The sequence below is a fragment of the Schistocerca serialis genome, chromosome 1 (genome assembly GCF_023864345.2).
Source record: "Schistocerca serialis cubense isolate TAMUIC-IGC-003099 chromosome 1, iqSchSeri2.2, whole genome shotgun sequence".
NCBI classification, from domain to species: domain Eukaryota; kingdom Metazoa; phylum Arthropoda; class Insecta; order Orthoptera; family Acrididae; genus Schistocerca; species Schistocerca serialis.
Genome location: NC_064638.1, coordinates 886,926,215 through 886,947,517, shown reverse-complemented (window position 1 = coordinate 886,947,517; position 21,303 = coordinate 886,926,215). Strand labels below are relative to the sequence as shown.

Genomic DNA, 21,303 nt, shown 5'->3' with positions numbered 1-21,303 from the left:
TTTTTCAAGAAGTTCCTTGCGGGATGTGGGAGTGGCTATGTATGTAAAAAACGGTATTCCATTTGAGTCCATAGACTTCTCACGGCACTGCAGTGAACAGATATTTGAATGTTGTAAATGGGCAGTTAAATTTATTGAAACTAAACTTCTAATTGTTGTTGTTTATAGGTCCCCTAACTCTGACTTGAGAGCATTTCTTCTCAAGCTAGAGAAGGTTCTTGGTTCACTTTGTAGGAAATACCAGAAATTAGTTACATCTGGTGACTTCAATATAAATTTCGTATCTGATGGTGCAAGAAAAAGGATGTTGGCAGATCTCCTAAATTCATGTGATCTGATGCAGACTTTGTTTTCTCCAACTAGGGTGAAGGGGAACTATAACACAGCCATAGACAATATTTTTATTCATTCTTCATTTCTAGATGGGCGTTCTATTAGTAAAAGGGTGAATGGTCTTTCAGACCATGATGCACAAATTTTAACACTAAAAGGCTTTTGTACTGAAAAAATGTCACATATAATTACAAACTATGCAGGAAAGTTAATCCAATTGCAATTTAAGGTTTTTTAAACCTTGTCAAGGAACAAGAGTAGCAGGCTGTTTATACTGCCAATAATATAGATGATAAATAAACGCTTTTCTTAACACATTTCTCATGCTCTTTGAGAGTTGTTTTCCATTAGAGCGTTCTAATCGGTGTACTAGCAGTAATAGGCAGCCCAGGTGGCTGACTAGTGGGATAAGGATATCATGTAGACCAAAGTGGGAATTATATCAAAATGTTAGAAGTAGTCATAATCAAGCTACAGTAGACCACTATGAACAGTATTGTAAGGCGCTTAAAAATGTTATTAGGAAGGCAAAGAGCATGTGGTATGCAAACAGAATAGCTAATGCCCAGGATAAAATTACAACCATATGGTCAGCTGTGAAGGGAGTGTCTGGTCAGCTGCCCAAGGTCGACAATATAAACTCAGTTCACAGTAAAAATATTTCTGTTACTGATAAATCAGATATATGTACAGTATGTAAAAATCATTTTCTGAGCATTGCTGATGAATTACATAAAAATTTAGTTTCTACATGGAATCATATAACTTTCTCAGCAAATGCCTTTCCGAGATTGATGTCTGAAATACTCTTCTGTGATATAGACAAGAGGGAGATTGAGTCAATAATTAAATCACGGAAGACTAATGACTCTCATGTATGATGCAGTGCCTAGCAGAATATTAAGGTACTGTGCTGTACATGTTAGCCCTGTATTTAGGCATATTTGTAATTTTTCAGTTTCCTGAACGATTAAAGTACTCAGTAGTAAAACAGCTTTATAAAAAGGGAGAAAGGGATAATGTAGATAATTTTAGAACTATTTCTATGTCATCAGTGTTTGCTGAAGTTATTGAAACGGCTGTGTACGAGTATGTAAGGATAAGTGATCATTTTATATCATACGATTTGCTATCAGACGTACAACTCAGCTTTAGAAGTCGTTTAACAACTGAAAATGCAATATTCTCTTTTCCTCTGTGAGGTACTGGATGGATTAAACAAAGGTCTCAAACGCTAGGCATATTTTTTTATTTAACTAAGGTGTTTCATTGTGTTGAACACAAAATATTGTTCCAGAACCTGGACCATTACAGAATACGGGGAATAGCTCACAACTGGTGCACCTCTTACTTTAGCAACTGACAGCAATAGGTCATTATTCACAATGTTGAGAATGGCTGTGATGTGGGGTCTGAGTGGGGTACTGTCAAGTGGGGGGGTGCCCCAGGGATCAGTGTTGGGGCCAATCCTGGTCCTTATCTATATAAATGATATGCCCTCTAGTATTACGAGTAACTCTAAGATATTTGTTTGCTGATGACACTAGCTTGGTAGTAAAGGATGTTGTGTGCAACATTGGCTCGGTTCCAAATAGTGCAGTTCATGACCTAAGTTCATGGCTTGTAGAAAATAAACTAATACTAAATCACAGTAAGACTCAGTTTTTACAGTTTCTAACACACAGTTCAAGAAAACATGATGTTTTAATTTCACAGAATGGGCATATGATTAGTGAAACTGAATAGTTCAAATTTCTAGGCGTTCAGATAGATAGTAAGCCATTGTGGAAAGCCTACGTTCAGGGTCTTGTTCAAAGACTTAATGCTGCAATTTTTACTATTCGAACGGTATCTGAAGTGAGTGATCATTCGACACGAAAATTAGTCTACTTTCCTTATTTTCATTTGCTTATGTTGTATGGTATTATATTTTGGGATAACTCTTCCCGTTCTAAAAGGATATTTTTGGTGGTTCGCGCAACAAGTATTGTAAGTTCACGCACCTCTTGTCGATCCCTGTACACGAGTCTGGGTATTTTGAAATTGGTCCCTATATATATATATATATATATATATATATATACCTTATTGTTATTTCTTGTTAACAATATTAGGTTATTCCCAAGAATAAGCAGCTTTCACTCAGTTAATACTCAGCAGGATTTTCTTGGAAAATTAAGCTGATTCTTGTTGTATTGTTGATTTTGTTTACTTAAACTTATTGACTGACTTTTTTCATATTCATAAACAATTATTTTTATCTGTTATTACTTTTATGCTGTAAAAACATCATACTCATACATCATACTCATACTTGGAGATTTGCTCCTCAGTTTGGTCCTACAGACTTGGCGTGTAAATAAATAAAATAAAATAATCGTTAATACTTTTACCCCACTGTGAGGCAAGATGCCCAGTGCCCTAATGGAAAAATGTTTGCGAATACCTACAGAATCATGACTGTACCTAGACGTGCACCTCTACTTGCGAAGCAAATTGACAGTCACAAGATGTCTTTCTTCAGGGCTCTAAAAATATCGAACTCGCATGGGGAACTATCGGGACTGCATGGGGGACATGTGAGGGCTTCGGAACCATGACTGTACCTAGGCGTGCACCTATACGTGCGAAGAAAATCGACGGTCACAATATGTCTTTCTTCAGGGCTCTAAAAATATCGAAATCGCATGGGGAACTATCGAGACCGCATGGGGAATGTGTGAGGGCTTCCCAGCGAAACTTCTGTACTGTAGTCGAAACAACCTTGGCAACGTGTGGCAGGCTTTACCCTACAACAGAATGCATCGAGTGACATTATACTGAGTGCATTATCCGAAAATTACCTCGAGCAATTAAACAGAGAACCGACTCGTGGAGATAACATCTTGGACCTACTGATAACAAACAGACCCGAACTTTTCGACTCTGTATGTACAGAACAGGGAATCAGTGATCATAAGGCCGTTGCAGCATCCCTGAATATGGAAGTTAATAGGAATATAAAAAAAGGGAGGAAGGTTTATCTGTTTAGCAAGAGTAATAGAAGGCAGATTTCAGACTACCTAACAGATCAAAACGAAAATTTCTGTTCCGACACTGACAATGTTGAGTGTTTATGGAAAAAGTTCAAGGCAATCGTTAAATGCGTTTTAGACAGGTACGTGCCGAGTAAAACTGTGAGGGACGGGAAAAATCCACCGTGGTACAACAACAAAGTTAGGAAACTACTGCGAAAGCAAAGAGAGCTCCACTCCAAGTTTAAACGCAGCCAAAACCTCTCAGACAAACAGAAGCTAAACGATGTCAAAGTTAGCGTAAGGAGGGCTATGCGTGAAGCGTTCATTGAATTCGAAAGTAAAATTCTATGTACCGACTTGACAGAAAATCCTAGGAAGTTCTGGTCTTACGTTAAATCAGTAAGTGGCTCGAAACAGCATATCCAGACACTCCGGGATGATGATGGCATTGAAACAGAGGATGACACGCGTAAAGCTGAAATACTAAACACATTTTTCCAAAGCTGTTTCACAGAGGAAGACCGCACTGCAGTTCCTTCTCTAAATCCTCGCACAAACGAAAAAATGGCTGACATCGAAATAAGTGTCAAAGGAATAGAAAAGCAACTGGAATCACTCAATAGAGGAAAGTCCACTGGACCTGACGGGATACCAATTCGATTCTACACTGAGTACGCGAAAGAACTTGCCCCCCTTCTAACAGCCGTGTACCGCAAGTCTCTAGAGGAACGGAGGGTTCCAAATGATTGGAAAAGAGCACAGATAGTCCCAGTCTTCAAGAAGGGTCGTCGAGCAGATGCGCAAAACTATAGACCTATATCTCTTACGTCGATCTCTTGTAGAATTTTAGAACATGTTTTTTGCTCGCGTATCATGTCATTTCTGGAAACCCAGAATCTACTATGTAGGAATCAACATGGATTCCGGAAACAGCGATCGTGTGAGACCCAACTCGCCTTATTTGTTCATGAGACCCAGAAAATATTAGATACAGGCTCCCAGGTAGATGCTATTTTTCTTGACTTCCGGAAGGCGTTCGATACAGTTCCGCACTGTCGCCTGATAAACAAAGTAAGAGCCTACGGAATATCAGACCAGCTGGGTGGCTGGATTGAAGAGTTTTTAGCAAACAGAACACAGCATGTTGTTATCAATGGAGAGACGTCTACAGACGTTAAAGTAACCTCTGGCGTGCCACAGGGGAGTGTTATGGGACCATTGCTTTTCACAATATATATAAATGACCTAGTAGATAGTGTCGGAAGTTCCATGCGGCTTTTCGCGGATGATGCTGTAGTATACAGAGAAATTGCTGCATTAGAAAATTGTAGCGAAATACAGGAAGATCTGCAGCGGATAGGCACTTGGTGCAGGGAGTGGCAACTGACCTTTAACATAGACAAATGTAATGTATTGCGAATACATAGAAAGAAGGATCCTTTATTTTATGATTATATGATAGCGGAACAAACACTGGTAGCAGTTACTTCTGTAAAATATCTGGGAGTGTGCGTACGGAACGATTTGAAGTGGAATGATCATATAAAATTAATTGTTGGTAAGGCGGGTACCAGGTTGAGATTCATTGGGAGAGTGCTTAGAAAATGTAGTCCATCAACAAAGGAGGTGGCTTACAAAACACTCGTTCGACCTATACTTGTGTATTGCTCATCAGTGTGGGATCCGTACCAGGTCGGGTTGACGGAGGAGATAGAGAAGATCCAAAGAAGAGCGGCGCGTTTTGTCACCGGGTTATTTGGTAACCGTGATAGCGTTACGGAGATGTTTAATAAACTCAAGTGGCAGACTCTGCAAGAGAGGCGCTCTGCATCGCGGTGTAGCTTGATCGCCAGGTTTCGAGAGGGTGCGTTTCTGGATGAGGTATCGAATATATTGCTTCCCCCTACTTATACCTCCCGAGGAGATCACGAATGTAAAATTAGAGAGATTAGAGCGCGCACGGAGGCTTTCAGACAGTCGTTCTTCCCGCGAACCATACGCGACTGGAACAGGAAAGGGAGGTAATGACAGTGGCACGTAAAGTGCCCTCCGCCACACACCGTTGGGTGGCTTGCGGAGTATCAATGTAGATGTAGATGTAGATGCCGTCCATAACATTCATGGCTGTTTGGTCGTGATGCCGCTCTTTAATTTTTGCAAAGCATCCATATGAAGCGCGCCATAAAGTCCAAACGCCCATGAACGTTGATGGACGGCATCATTCTGTTGCACGGTAAAGCCTGCCCACACGTTGCCAAGGTTGTTTCGACTACAGTTCAGAAAGTTTCACTGGGAAGCCCTTACACAACCCCCATGCAGTCTCGATAGTACCCCAGGCGATTTCCATATTTTTAGAGTCCTGAAGATGTGCACCTCTGGGTATGATCATGGTTCCGAGGGCAATCGCAAACATTTTACTATGAAAGCAGTAGCCGTCTTGCTCAAAGTGGAATAAATGTATAACGGTTATGGTGATTACTTTTGAAACAACATCCGGTTTACTTACTTTTTATCTATCTGTATCGTTTTCATTTCCCTTGTAGCTAATAATGAGACTCCTGCAGACTGTATTTTTGCTCAGGAGAAAAAATATTTAGACACTTCATGTCTTGTACTTTTAGCAATTGCTAAACGTGTCACAGCAACACAAATAAAGTGAATGAAACGAGAGGGAGAAAGAGAAATAAACACATAAAAATATACTTGCACTTCAGAAAAACTTCGAGAGGTTCTCGTCATATTGCAACAACGTCCCCATTTTTTGAATGAAATACACTCCTGAAAAAGGAAAAAAGAACACATTGACACCGGTGTGTCAGACCCACCATACTTGCTCCGGACACTGCGAGAGGGCTGTACAAGCAATGATCACACGCACGGCACAGCGGACACACCAGGAACCGCGGTGTTGGCCGTCGAATGGCGCTAGCTGCGCAGCATTTGTGCACCGCCGCCGTCAGTGTCAGCCAGTTTGCCGTGGCATACGGAGCTCCATCGCAGTCTTTAACACTGGTAGCATGCCGCGACAGCGTGGACGTGAACCGTATGTGCAGCTGACGGACTTTGAGCGAGGGCGTATAGTGGGCACGCGGGAGGCCGGGTGGACGTACCGCCGAATTGCTCAACACGTGGGGCGTGAGGTCTCCACAGTACATCGATGTTGTCGCCAGTGGTCGGCGGAAGGTGCATGTGCCCGTCGACCTGGGACCGGACCGCAGCGACGCACGGATGCACGCCAAGACCGTAGGATCCTACGCAGTGCCGTAGGGGACCGCACCGCCACTTCCCAGCAAATTAGGGACACTGTTGCTCCTGGGGTATCGGCGAGGACCATTCGCAACCGTCTCCATGAAGCTGGGCTACGGTCCCGCACACCGTTAGGCCGTCTTCCGCTCACGCCCCAACATCGTGCAGCCCGCCTCCAGTGGTGTCGCGACAGGCGTGAATGGAGGGACGAATGGAGACGTGTCGTCTTCAGCGATGAGAGTCGCTTCTGCCTTGGTGCCAATGATGGTCGTATGCGTGTTTGACGCCGTGCAGGTGAGCGCCACAATCAGGACTGCATACGACCGAGGCACACAGGGCCAACACCCGGCATCATGGTGTGGGGAGCGATCTCCTACACTGGCCGTACACCACTGGTGATCGTCGAGGGGACACTGAATACTGCACGGTACATCCAAACCGTCATCGAACCCATCGTTCTACCATTCCTAGACCGGCAAGGGAACTTGCTGTTCCAACAGGACAATGCACGTCCGCATGTATCCCGTGCCACCCAACGTGCTCTAGAAGGTGTAAGTCAACTACCCTGGCCAGCAAGATCTCCGGATCTGTCCCCCATTGAGCATGTTTGGGACTGGATGAAGCGTCGTCTCACGCGTTCTGCACGTCCAGCACGAACGCTGGTCCAACTGAGGCGCCAGGTGGAAATGGCATGGCAAGCCGTTCCACAGGACTACATCCAGCATCTCTACGATCGTCTCCATGGGAGAATAGCAGCCTGAATTGCTGCGAAAGGTGGATATACACTGTACTAGTGCCGACATTGTGCATGCTCTGTTGCCTGTGTCTATGTGCCTGTGGTTCTGTCAGTGTGATCATGTGATGTATCTGACCCCAGGAATGTGTCAATAAAGTTTCCCCTTCCTGGGACAATGAATTCACGGTGTTCTTATTTCAATTTCCAGGAGTGTATGACGGCCCAGATATATACGAGTTAAGAGTTGGTTTCACTTGACAGACTTAACAACGTGCTTGACATTCGGAAGCAGAAAATGGTTAACAGTGTGGTGCGTCACAGCTAAGGTAGCGATGAACAATAAAATGTGAAAGGTGTTGCCATGCCCTTATTAACGTGTTATAGGAAAAGTAAAGAAAATTCAAATGAGATGGCCGTTGAGGGGTTGAGCAATGGGTCCTCTCTAATATTGGTCACACATTAAAAGTTGAGCAATCTCACTCTGTCAGCACACACGTCAGTGATTGCTTGCAGGGGCAAGGGGGTGCGGATGGCGTAGGGGAATCACCCCGTGATGCAAACGTCATACTCATAAAACAGATAAGGCACAATAATTATAATTAGAGAACAACTTGTGGAACACTTGAATGAAAAGTGATGTGATGATGAGAACTGCCACTGATGATAGTGCCAGAAGTGTCTTGTGAAATCCCGCAATCCAAGTGGAGCACCCACTTGACTGTTTCGCTTGTGTGTGCGACGACTTTATACTGGCTACGTATTCCATGTGCCCCGGTCATTAATTGTTTGTACACTTTATCAGGTACAAAATGACCAGCGATAAGAGATGAGGAAACTACTCTGAATAAAATCGGGTAACACACAGCACAGCCTGTTAGTGTTTGGTCCCACATCCTCTGGAACGCCACACAGCAGGCCCTATCACAAGGTAAGCTCCACAACGTTACAAAGCAGTAGAAACATGTTATGATGTCTTTGGTATGCACCGAAAAATAAATGTCGTATGGCGTGAGTGACTGAGGTTCAACATCAACATCCACGAAAAGCACCAGTGATTTCCTGGTTGTCGTTTTAGACCATGAGACACCATCAACCACAAGCTTCTCTAAAAAGAGTGGCACCCAGAGGAGACAAAACCGCGTCACTTTCATGATTAAGTATGACATAATCACAATAAAGTATATGACGACCCAATGCTGAAAATTTGTTGCATGCAAAACGTCTTTTATTGCAATTTTTTCCTTTTTTCTGTGACTGATTTTGACCTATCTGCCACTGACGTCTTTTTCGAAAATGTCCCACAACATCAAACACAACCCTGTATGGCAGTTCCACCGACGAATTCAGCAAGGCTCTAGAAAGCACGAAACTGAGAAAGGTACCCAGATCTGACGGCATCCCCCTGCACGTCATTCAAAGTGGTGGCTTGCCTTTAAAAAACACACTCTTCTCCCTCTTTCTTCTAATGTGAGACGCCTGTAACGTATTTGTTGAAATGAAGAACTGCACAGATGGCACCATCTTTAAAAAAAAAAAAAAATGTGACCGAAGCATACGTGGTAACTACCGTGACATGTCCTCGCTCTCCGTGGCCGGTAAAATCTTTGCTAGAATTCCGTCGAAGCGCCTTCAAACTCTTTCCGAGACTGCACTTCCTGCCGGCCGTGGTGGCCGGGCGGTTCTAGGCGCTTCAGTCTGAAACCGCGCGACCGCTACGGTCGCAGGTTCGAATCCTGCCTCGGGCATGGATGTGTGTGGTGTCCTTAGGTTAGTTAGGTTTAAGTAGTTCTAATTTCTGGGGTACTGATGACCTCAGATGTTAAGTCAAATAGTGCTCAGAGCCATTTGAACCATTTGAGCAAACTGCACTTCGTGAATCTCAGTGCGGATTTCAGCCCTCCAGAGGAACTGTTGATATGATCTTCTGTTAACGACAACTGCAGGAGAATTGTGCAGGGTACAAGATAAGCCTTTGCTCCTTGTGTTCTATGACCTAAAAAAGGCCTTTTGACACAGTGCACAGAGAATCTATGTGGAAGGTCTTAAAACGTTTTGGCTGCCCGAATACTTCGTTAAACTGATTCAGGCTTCCCACGATGACATGTATGGGCAAGTGCTATATCAGAATGAAACGTCTGATATATTCCCTATTACTAATGAACCGATACAAGGATGTGACCTCATGCCAACGTTGTTTGCTGTTTACCTATCAGCCAAACTTTACGAGACATCGTCTGTAAACAGCACAGGAACAGAGCTTAAATACAGATTAGACGGAGTGCGATTTAATCAGTCCAGACTGCACTCTAAAAGGTTCATAAGTCTCGTTCAGGTAACTGAACTGCAGTACGTTGACGACAATGCTTCTCCAGCTCACCCCCCCCCCCCCCCACCCCCCCCGCCAGAGCTGCAACTGTCTGTAACAGCTCCTGTAACTGCCTTTCCAGATTTCAATATCTCTGTTTCCAGCACACCTTTGGAACAAGTGGATCACTTCCTCTGTCTAGGAAGTATATTATCAACTAATTGCTCACCAGAAAAGGACGTGGAGAACAGGATGCATGCTGCACATGTTGCTTTTGCACGTCTCCTACACAGGGTCTTCCTGAATAAAGATCTGACACTATGCAACAGACTGATGGTGTAACGAGCAATTGTTGTTTCTATCCTGCTCCAGGGGATCGAAATCTAGACACTACATCGTATATCACCGTGGTCTTAAGAAACTAGAACTGTTAAACCAATAGAAGCTTAGATACATTATGAACATCAAACGGGATGACTTCGTATCAAACACTACGGTTCCTGAGAAGGGAAAGATATATAGTACAGAGGCCACTGTAATTAGTCGCCAACTCAAAAGGATTGGGCCCGTCCAGCAGACGAGGAACAACAGATTCCTCGACAAATTGTACAGTGAAGTGAGCACAGCTAGAAGTCCTCGTAGTGCTTCTCTGAAGCGCAATAAAGACCAGTCCAAGAAGCACCTAAAGAGTCTACACATTCATCCAAGTAATAGGTGCGCCGCAACAGAAGATCGTAATCAATAGCGCACAACTACTTCACCTCAGCTCCTGTCTTACGTTTTGAGCAGGAACATCGGAGGCAGGAAAATGAAAAATGTCGGAGATGCGCCGGCCGGAGTGGCCGAGCGGTTCTAGGCGCTACAGTCTGGAACCGCGCGACCGCTACGGTCGCAGGTTCGAATCCTGCCTCGGGCATGGATGTGTGTGATGTCCTTAGGTTAGTTAGGTTTAAGTAGTTCTAAGTTCTAGGGGACTGATGACCTCAGAAGTTAAGTCCCATAGTGTTCAGAGCCATTTGAGCCATTCTGTCCTTAGCGGTTTCATTCCTGGGCGATGATGAATCAGTGAATCAATCTGACCCTATTTCACCCCCTCAGGGGTTGAATTTCCAAAAACAGTGAAACACGTTTTTTCCCCTAACCGAGAATGTTCAGTTTCATTCACTATTTCACCCCCAAAATGTTAAGTTTCCAAAATCGCTGAAACACATATTTTTTTACTTCTGTCAGAGAAACAAGCTTTGAAAATGCTTTCGCAATGAAATATTTTCATAAAACGTTTCACCCCCTATTTCAACCCCTTAAAAAAACATTGTCACGCTTTTTGTTATTTCTAACAGAGAAGCTAAGTACAAATTATCATAGATTTACCTTCAAAAATGCTTCGTTAGGTTATTTTAGGTTAGGTCAGGTAAGGTTAGGTTATATTTACACTATTAAACATTTCCATGAAAACTTTCATCCCCCATTCCACCCCCATAGGGTTGCATTTCCAAAAAGAGTAGGGCATGTACTTTTTTTATTTACAACTGAGAAGCCAAATTTAAATTTTCGTAGATTTGTCTTTAAAATGCTTTCATAATAAAATATTTTCGTAAAAAATCTCATGCCCTATTTCACTCCCTTAGGGGTTCAATTTCAAGAAACACTGAAACCCGTATTTTTTTGGTTGGAACCGAGAAGTCAAATACCAATGCTCATGAGTATAGCTTTAAAGTATTTTAGTAGTTGCTTGGTAATGATATAGTTCCAAAAAAATTTCATCCACTATTTCACCCCCAAAAAGTTAAATTTCCAAAATCGCTGAAACACATATTTTTTTACTTCTGTCAGAGAAACAAAATATCGATTTTCGAGATGTAGATTCAAAATTGTCTTAATAGCGACTTTTTTAAAAAAAAATCCCTTCATCGTCTATTTCACCCCCTTAGGGTTGGAGGTAGGTACTGGGAGATGAAGGAGCTTGCACAGGATAGAGTAGCATGGAGAGCTGCATCAAACCAGTCTCAGGACTGAAGACCACAACAACAAAACAACAGGGTTGGAATTTCTAAAAATTCCTTCTTGGACGACGCCTACAGTATAAGATCCACACCTTCTCCTAAATTTAACTTTCTGGGTGGTGATGAGTCAGCCATTCAGCCAACCAGTCAGGACATTGCCTTACGTACAGTACACACGAATATTCACTAGAGCGTTGTCTAAAAATTTTGAAATAAATCGGTCAAGAACTTTACGAGACTTTTGGTAACAACCTTTTCCTTTTATATGTTACGTGTGTAATAAAAGAAACAGATTTATGAAATCAAGCAAGTATTCGCATGCAACGTTGTGTCAAAATTTCAAAGCAACCGGTGAAGAAGATCCGGAAAGTTAAGATTTTCAGCTAACGAACATTTACATTTTTATTCATATAGGTATCGTAGTAATATGGAGTCTTACGTGCCATGACCGCTTCTGTGGCCAAATGGTGAGCGTGTCTGACTGCTCCGTGGAGAAACTGGGTTCGATTCTCAGTACTGCTAGAGATTTTTCCTTGGCGGGAGGCTGGAAAGTGATGCACTCAGCCTCGTGATGCCAATTGGCAGATACTTGAGTGAGAAGAAAGCCGACAACAATCGAGAGAGCGGTGTGGTGATCAAATGCCCCTCCATAGCGCACCAAAATATGCAATTTGTAGAGGATAACACGGCGGTCGGTCAATGCCGATTTACCCACGTAGGCCAGAGCACCGAACTTTGCTTTGCTTCAAAGTCATATTGCCACCGTATTTTACGGACTATAAGATGCACCTTAATTTTAAGCAGTGTCTTAAAAAATAACATTTTTATTATTAAACTGCAAAGCCATAATAAGAAAATTCTTAATTTGTAACACCGAACTGACCTTTAAAATCCCTGAAAATCGTTATCTGAACTTTCTTCTTCTTCTTCCTCTTCATCGTCATCGGAAGCGTCGCTTATGCCGCACTTCTTGAAAGGTTTAACAATAATGTCTTCTCTCACTATAGACCATGACTGTTTTCCACAGCATCGAATGTGTGGCCATTTTTAAGACTGGCGGGAATTTTAAATCAGACGCTGACATTTTTATACGAGGTTAATCCCAAAAGGAAGGTCTGCTATTTTTTTTATAAGTACATAGACCTGTTTATTTCTACAGTGGTTTACATCTGTTTACAGCTTGAATATTTAGATATTTTTCGACATAATAACCATTTCTGCAGACGCATTTTTGTAGACGTTGTGGCAGTTTTTGTACGCCCATGTCATAGCAGCTCTCCGCCATGCTGTTCAGAAAGTTATGAACCTCTTCTTTCACCTCGTCGTCGGAGCTGAATCGCTTTCCGGCCAAATGTTCTTTTAACTTAGGGTACAGGTGATAGTCTCTGGGCGCCAAGTCAGGACTATGGGGTGGGTGGGTGATTATGCTCCACTGAAATTGTTGCAGGAGAGCAACGGTTTGCCGAACGATGTGTGGGCCAGTGTTGTCATGGAGAATGTGTACGACCTGGCTCAACATTCCTCTTCTACGGTTCTGAATTGCTTTTTTGAGTTTTTTCAGAGTCTCACAGTACCTGTCAGCGTTTATTGTGGTCCCAATGGGCGTAAAGTCGACCAACAATACCTCTTTACGATCCCAAAAAACGGTTGTCATGACTTTACCGACAGACTGTGTTTGTTTGAATTTCCGCGGCTTTGGCGCAAAGGATGCCGTCACTGGCATGGTTGTTGCTTGGTCTCGGGTGTAAAGTGGTATGCCCAGGTTTCGTCACCCGTGAGAATTGAGTCCAGAAAGCTCTCCTGTTCGGCTGCAAGGCGGTGAAGAAATGCACGGGAAGCATCAAATCGTTGCCGCATATGGTCCTCAGTCAGCATGAGTGGCACCCATCTTGAGCACACCTTCCGGTAGTACAATGTTTCCGTTAAAATTCTGTGAGCAGTGCTTTGGGAAACCACAGGAACCAACGTGCATAGATCATCCAGGCTGATCCGCCGATCTTCACGCATGCTTTGCACAACCTTCAACACTGTCTCCTCAGAAATTGACGGTCTCCCGCTCCTTTGTTCGTCGTGAATTTCGGTTCTACCAGCTGCAAACTCTCTACGAACATTTTTCAGATCCATGCACGACTCACCATACACTTCCGCCAATTGGCGATGGATTTCAATCGGCGCAGTGCCCTTTGCGTTCAAAAGCCGAATAACTGCGCGCAATTCGCACTTGGCGGTAACATCCAACGGGAGCTCCATTCTCAGCTGCAAGCCAAGACTGAGCGCCTCAGCGCGGCGTGCGCATGTTTACACACAGCGCGTGAAACACTCTTCATAACAGTGTGACCAACTGCCACAAAAACAGAGTTCGGCACTTAAAAAAAAAATCGGAGACCTTAGTTTTCGGATTACTCTTGTATTAATTTCGAGTATACGACGCACCTGAATCTTGGAGGCATTTTTTTGAAGAAAAAAATACTTCTTATAGTCCATAAAATTCTGTAAATTAGCTTGAGGAATGCTCCTTCTGTAATCGCGTCGACCATCTAGTTGACAGACTGCCATGATGAGGTTGTGGAGGTTCTGCGTGCTGCTGTCGACTGCAGTGGCAGCGGTGCCGCTCGTGGACGCCGGTATCCTGTATCCCAGGGAGTCCGAGTCCAGGGAGGTGAGGTCTCTGGACGGCCTCTGGAACTTCAAGCTGGACCCGGGCGACGAGGGCCACGCTCAACAGTGGTACGCCGATGACCTCGCCTGGGTAAGTAGCCTTCCAGACTGCTACTGGAACTCGAACTCACTCTGTGATAGCCAAGAGCTACTTAAGTGCACTGTCTGTCGTTCTTTATTTCTGTCGTCTGCATCCCACAGTGTACGTCTTCCTAACCCTCTAATTTTCTTCCCTTTGCTATATTTGCTGCGTCTTCTTTTAACAGCGATTGGGCACCGTGCGTAAATCTGCCACAGGTTACGTATGTCATTTTTAAACAGTTATTCCTTACAGACTGGATTATGCTCATATAGCGCATTCACAAACATGTTCATTGTGATGCAGACATCAGCACGGCTTCATTGTTTCACTGAAAGTTATGAACACGTCTGTTATTGGACTGAGGTTATGCAATCATGTTTAATTTTGGGTACGTAATATGTTTACTACAAACCGAGAGCGAAATACACCGGAATAGAGAAAAAGACTGTCGAGCCTGTCAAACCCAGTCTTTCTTTCATTCAGAAGGAAAATCAGTATAGACATTAGAAAGGTTGCGACAGTTGCGTTTTCTCAACTCAGTTCATTCATAGGGCTCTGTTTACTGAAAATTCGTTATTATTTGGAGTGGTGATGAACATGAATTCCTAAAGATATAATTTCTTCATGTCAGCTGTTCTCGCTGATTTCTAGTAGGTTGTCCTCCAGTTAGCTATAAACATCAAGAGCTTCAAAATTCCAAAGTTCAATTGGTTTCATTACACTACGCGTCAATGTTATTAATGATAGTAGAGTCCTAACATCCTTACATATCCTTAAGGCTGAATGTAAAGATCTTGGGTTGGGTTGATTTGAGGGAGGAGACCCGACAGCAAGGTCATCGGTCTCATTGGATTAGGGAAGACGGGGAAGGAAGTCGGCCGTGCCCTTTCAAAGGAACCATCCCGTCATTTGCCTGAAGCGATTTAGGGAAATCACGGAAAACCTAAATCAGGAGGGCCGGACGCGGGATTGAACCGTCGTCCTCCAGAATGCGGGTCCAGTGTGTTAACCACTGCGCCACCTCACTCGGTTGCAAAGATCTTGAAGTCGGCTTATGTATACAGGATGTCCCAGAAACGTTGGGGCAAATATGAAGCGGCTGTAGAGCGTGTGTTGAAGAACAAGTCGACGATAGGAACCCATGTCCGGAAACGTCATCTAACGACGCTACAGAGTGTTGAAGTTATATGCGCCGACATCTGCCACTAGGGCGACCCTTCGGCAGCAAACGCTAGCTTGTACGCTGACGGACCGTAGGTGGAACGTCTAAAAAAGAAAATGGTTCAAATGACTCTGAGCACTATGGGACTTAACTTCTGAGGTCATCAGTCCCCTAGAACTTAGAACTACTTAAACCTAACTGACCTAAGGACATCACACACATCCATGCCCGAAGCAGGATTCGAACCTGCGACCGTAGCGGTCGCGCGGCTGCAGACTGTAGCGCCTAGAACCGCTCGGCCACTCCGGCCGGCGGAACGTCTCACAATGTTGTTTTTGTCATTGAATGATCGCGATGGATTGTCACGTTCGCTAGTGGTGAAGTTGGAGGTAGCTGCTGCTTACGTAGGCTTCGTCTCCTGTGTATGTGATCCTCTGTTATCTTGGTGGATGAAGGTTACGGACACAGATTTGCTTTGCATTTTATTTTTCTCCTGTAAACCTAAAAACACTGGAGATTTTAGAGGGTTCCAGGAGAACAATAAACAGCAGATGGAAATCCGTACCCAAAACCGTCTTCCACCGAGGCAACAGAAACGTCGCATTCATAGGAGACAACGCCTTTCTAAGCAGCACCAACCCTCCACCTTCTCCACTGGCGATCGTGGCAATCAGTCAAGTTCCGAAAAGTTCCGCCTACGGTCCGTCAACGTACACAGTCACGTATACTGCCGAAGTGGTGGCCCAGTAGCATGCGCCGCGCCAGTAATTTCAACGCTCTGTACCGTAGTTGGATGACATTTCCAGATACAGGTTCCCATCCTCTATGTGTTCCTCGAGACACCCTCTACCACCCTCGAAGTTTGCCGCAGCATTTCTGGGACACCCTTTATGTACACTACCGGCCAATAGCATTGCAACACCATGAAGGCGGCTTGGAATAATCATAAAACTTGGCATGAGGCGTGCTACTGTGCTTTGCTATGCAAATGACTAGCGTTTCAGTGCAACAGCACAAAGTGGATAGGGTTAATGGCATCTACATTCTGTGTATAAGGGAGGTTTACGAAACGGATTTATTGTTCAGAAACCGCATTTTAATGTTGTTTTGAAATGACAGTGTCATGCCTCATGTAAGAAGGATAACGTCCGTCAGCATGTTTCGGAATTCGTGGCCTACCAAGATTGCAGTTCATAATTCCACAATGTTGCTGCTCGTGATGGTCAGGATTCCGTGACTTACATGTGACTATAGAACTGATGGTTTCAACAAGACCATGCTCTACGCAATACAGGATCTTAACAGTAGGATCTCATTGCCCCCACTAAACTAGCGCCCGAGAGGACAGACACCCAATTTGTCTGGCGGTGGGGGGTGGGGGATCGTACAGATATGTCAAACGCCTTGAGTTAGGAAATTGGCTTACGTGCTGGAAGACCAGTATCCACACGGGCAGTGGGACGACTGTCAGCACAGTAATCACTGCTGCGGGTTCCCTTGACGTGGCTGCACAGGGAAGCTCGCCGACAGTGTCGAGCCCAACGACAACTATCACGTCGTCGTTTCAGACGAATCTCAGCCCTGCGAACAGCGTTGCTGTGGACATATTCGTACAGTGACATGAAGTGATCGTAAAACATGTTGTTGGGTACATTTATGACGTGTTAAGCTTAGTAGCTGTACCCACCTTCGATGTCTCCTTAGCGTTTTCTTCTGCAGTAAACTCAGTGCAACTCAATCATCTTTGCAAGAAAATTTCAATGACGTTTGTGAAAAATATCTATCTGGTTTGAAAATTGTGTCATGTAAGCTGTAAGGAACAATCATACACGAAAAACATCGAAGTAATCGTTTTCTTAAATTCCTGCAGGTGAATACTGAAATGGTTTATTCATCAGATCCTGGCAGATCACAGCTGCCGCTCTTCTGCACTGAGCTAGTACTGGACACATAAGACCCTCACGATGAAGAAGCATAAAATCTAACATTTGTGTATCGCCACTTATATTTTTCTTTTTAGGAAACGTATTCGCAAATTGCGAATAAGGGATCACCATAGCTACACATTTCAGTGGGAACAGGCGAAAATTTGTGCCGGATCGGGACTCGAACCTGTTCATGTTTTAGGCCAGTGACTTTAACTATCCAAGCACACTTCACAGACAGATCCAAACTTCCATGTGTCTGCTGCCCATAGTGCTCACACAATGGTGTGATTCACACACAGAGAGAGACTTACCTAGTTTTCTCGTTAGGTTGCCTTGGCTTTGACTTAGGCTTTGGCATAAATCGGAAAATCCGGGTTCGAGTACCGCTGTAGCACAAATTTTCATAGGTTTCCTGTAAATTGTATAGCTTTGGCAGTTCCGTACTTTCAATTTTTGGGTACTTTTCCTGATGTAATACATCTATAAATCGGCGGCAGTGTCAGTTCCTTTAAACGTGTATGCATGTCCGAAGGAACATAGTATCGAACTTTACAGACACTATCCAATACTGACACTGTACATATATCTTCTCCTTTCACTTTATTTCTTCTTTACGCGATTTAGTATTTTCCACGGTACTTGTTTAACAAATACAGGTTGATAATAATTAAACTTTCCCTACATGAGCCAGTGTAGATGGAAAACTATTTACGGTATGGGTACACAACTTCATAAGGATGATGTTCATACTACGCACTTCAGTATTTGCTTTGTTCGTAGTGTTAATTTGAAACACAAGCATCAATGTGAATTACAGTTGCGGACAGTCAACATGGGTGAGAACCAGGAGAGCAGGGCTTTATCCTTAAACCTGTTTTTCAAAATAACAACAATAGTGCGACTGCTCTTCACGAGAATCAACGCATTGTAGGATACGGAGCGGTCCTCTTTCCGCACCGAGGTTGAAGAACATAATTCGCAAGTTCGATTTAGCTGGTTATTTAGTAATTGCTCCTGGGAGAGGCCGACGGCCAGTTGCGCTACATATTGTTGAAGAAAATGTTGTCACTGATGAAAATGCTGGACGCAATGTGGCATCTTCAAGCAGTGCGGGAGCTGTGTCACGACAGCTGAGTATTCGAAACGTGCTGCTAACAATTGTGAAATCATATCCGTAGTGCTGTTCCAGGCTGTCGTGGGTGCAAATGGTCGCCACAACGTTTGTAGCCTGCAACGTAAATATTGTACACAATTAACAAACGTTACACTCTCATATGGAAATTAAAATGTGTTTCCTTCAATGGTTTATTTATTACTCCTCTTCCGCAAGTCCTTACAAAGGTTTGCAGAAATTTCATTGTGCTACAATCACTCGTTTCTTATTGAGGACGCTCCCAGGTAGCGAAAGTTTAATTATAGCCACCCTGTACATCCGCAAGCTTTCGGCCGAGTGCTCATGGACCGTTATCAGGAGGCAACTGACAGCCGTGCGATTGCAGCCCTCGTCCTTAAATAGCCGTGTTGCTGATTCTGACGTCACTGGTGCTCAGTTCTTCGTCGTATACGGGAATGTTTTTGTTCCGTGTCTGCCACGTCTGCTTTAACCTTGTGATAACTAGACTCCCTGTTGTGCTTAGCTGCAAGCTGTAGAGATTACAGGTGGTCTCATAAGACATTTTGATCTCTATAGATTCTTTAATTACGTTAACCGAGAAACCGTTAGTCTTCGTGATGGACAGAAGTGTCGTTGACTGTAATTTTATGTCCGTCATCCAATGTCACATCACCATTTACACTTATGGTGTGTAGCGGAGGGCACTTATGGTACCATAACTAATCCTCCCTTTCCTATTCCATTAGCGAATGGTGTGAGAGGAGAATGATTCTCGGTAAACCTCCGTATGAGCTCTAATTTCTCTGATTTTCTAATTGTAGTCGTTTCGCGAGATGTACGAGGGTGTGTTGGAAAGTGATGCACGCGAAGTTTGTATGTGAAAACTCTTAAACCTTTTTTAAATAAACCAACTTTATTAACGTTCTACAATTTTATTCTTCATGTCTACATAATTATTTTTCAACATAGTCACCCTTGCGACGAAAACATTTCTCCCAACGAGAGAGCAGTTTGTTGATATCTTCATTGTTTGACTTTGTTGACGGATGCACAATTTCGCCTATGCTTGCAAGTCTTCATCACTATCAAAAGTGAAGTCCTCGAAGGTGTTCTTTAAGTATTGGGAACAGATGAAAATCAGATGGGGCCAAGTCGGGACTGCATGGAGGATAATCGACGACAGTGAACCCAAGGCGTCGAACGGTAGCAGATATCGCAGCGCTCGTGTATGGTCTGGGACTGTTATAATGAAGGAAAGAGTACCCCATGTGTGGACGAGCACTTCTGCAGTTAGAAACTCGATTACAGACCGCTGTTTCTGACGTGCCGACGTACACTGAAGCGGCAGAGAAACCAGAGAAACTGGTACAGGCATGCGTATTCAAATACAGAGATGTGTAAACAGTCAGAATATGGCGCTGCGGTCGGCAACGCCTATATAAGACAACAAGTGTCTGGTGAAATTGTTAGAACGGTTACTGCTGCTACAATGGCAGGTTATCAAGATTAAGTGAGTTTGAACGTGGTGTTATAGTCGGCGTACGAGTGATGAGACACAGCATCTCCGAGATAGCTATGAATTGGGGCTTTTCCTGTACGACCATTTCACGAGTGTACCCTGAATATCAGGAATCCGGTAAAACATCAAATCTCCGACGTCACTGAGGTCGGAGAAAAGATCCTACAAAACGGGACCAACGACAATTGAAGAGAATCGTTCAACGAGACTGAAGTGCAACAACCCTTCCGCAAATTGCTGCAGATTTCAATGCTGGGTCATTAACACGTGTCAGCGTGCGAACCATTCAACAAAACATCATCGATATGCGCTTTCGGAGCCGAAGGCCCACTCGTGTACCCTTGACGACTGCGCGACCAAGGCTTTACGTCTCGCCTGGACCCGTCAACACCGACATTGGATTGTTGATGACTGGAAACATGTTGGCTGGTCGGACGAGTCTCGTTTCAAATTGTATCGAGAGGATGGACGTGTACGGGTATGGAGACAACCTCATGAATCCATGCCCTGCATGTCAGCAGTGGACTGTTCAAGCTGGTGCAGTCTCTGTAATGGTGTGGGGCGTGTGCAGCTGGAGTGATATGGGATCCCTGAAACTTCTAGATACCTTTCTGACAGGTGACACGTGAGTAAGCATCCTGTCTCTTCACCTGCATCCATTCATGTCCATTGTGTATTCCGTCGGACTTGGGGAATTCCAGCAGGACAATGCGACAACACCATACGTCCAAAATTGCTGCAGAGTGGCTCCAGGAACACTCTTCTGAGTTTAAACACTTCAGCTGGCTGCCAAACTCCCAGACATGAACATTATTAAGCATATGTGGGATGCCTCGCAACGTGTTGTTCAGAAAGTATCACCACCCCCCTCGTACTCTTATGGATTTATGGACAGCCCTGCAGTATTCATGGCGTCAGTTCCCTCCAGCACTACTTCAGACATTAGTCGAATCCATGCTATGTCGTGTTGCGGCACTTCTGCGTGGTCGCGGGGCCCCACGCGATATTAGGCAGATGTACCAGTTTCTTTGGGTCTTCAGTGTAATTACGTTACACAATGCCATGTTACACGATACAATTCGGAGCCTTCTGTAAGATGGCGCAAATTTGTAGACGTCAAGAATAAAGATGTAGAATGTCAATAACATTTGTTTTATTTACAAAGCTTTAAGAATGGAAAAGAAAATTGAGGATGTGCTA

The 21,303-nt window shown here is 44.0% G+C and overlaps 1 protein-coding gene across 1 annotated transcript in view; it reads left to right on the top strand.

The window, feature by feature from the left end:
• The first annotated feature begins 14,197 nt into the window (after positions 1–14,197).
• The window catches only part of LOC126444234 (beta-glucuronidase-like), a 105,490-nt gene continuing 98,384 nt past the window's right edge, over positions 14,198–21,303 (top strand). The window contains exon 1 of the mRNA XM_050090964.1: positions 14,198–14,389. Within this exon, the coding sequence (XP_049946921.1) occupies positions 14,198–14,389 (192 nt within the window). The remainder of the gene's footprint in view (positions 14,390–21,303) is intronic.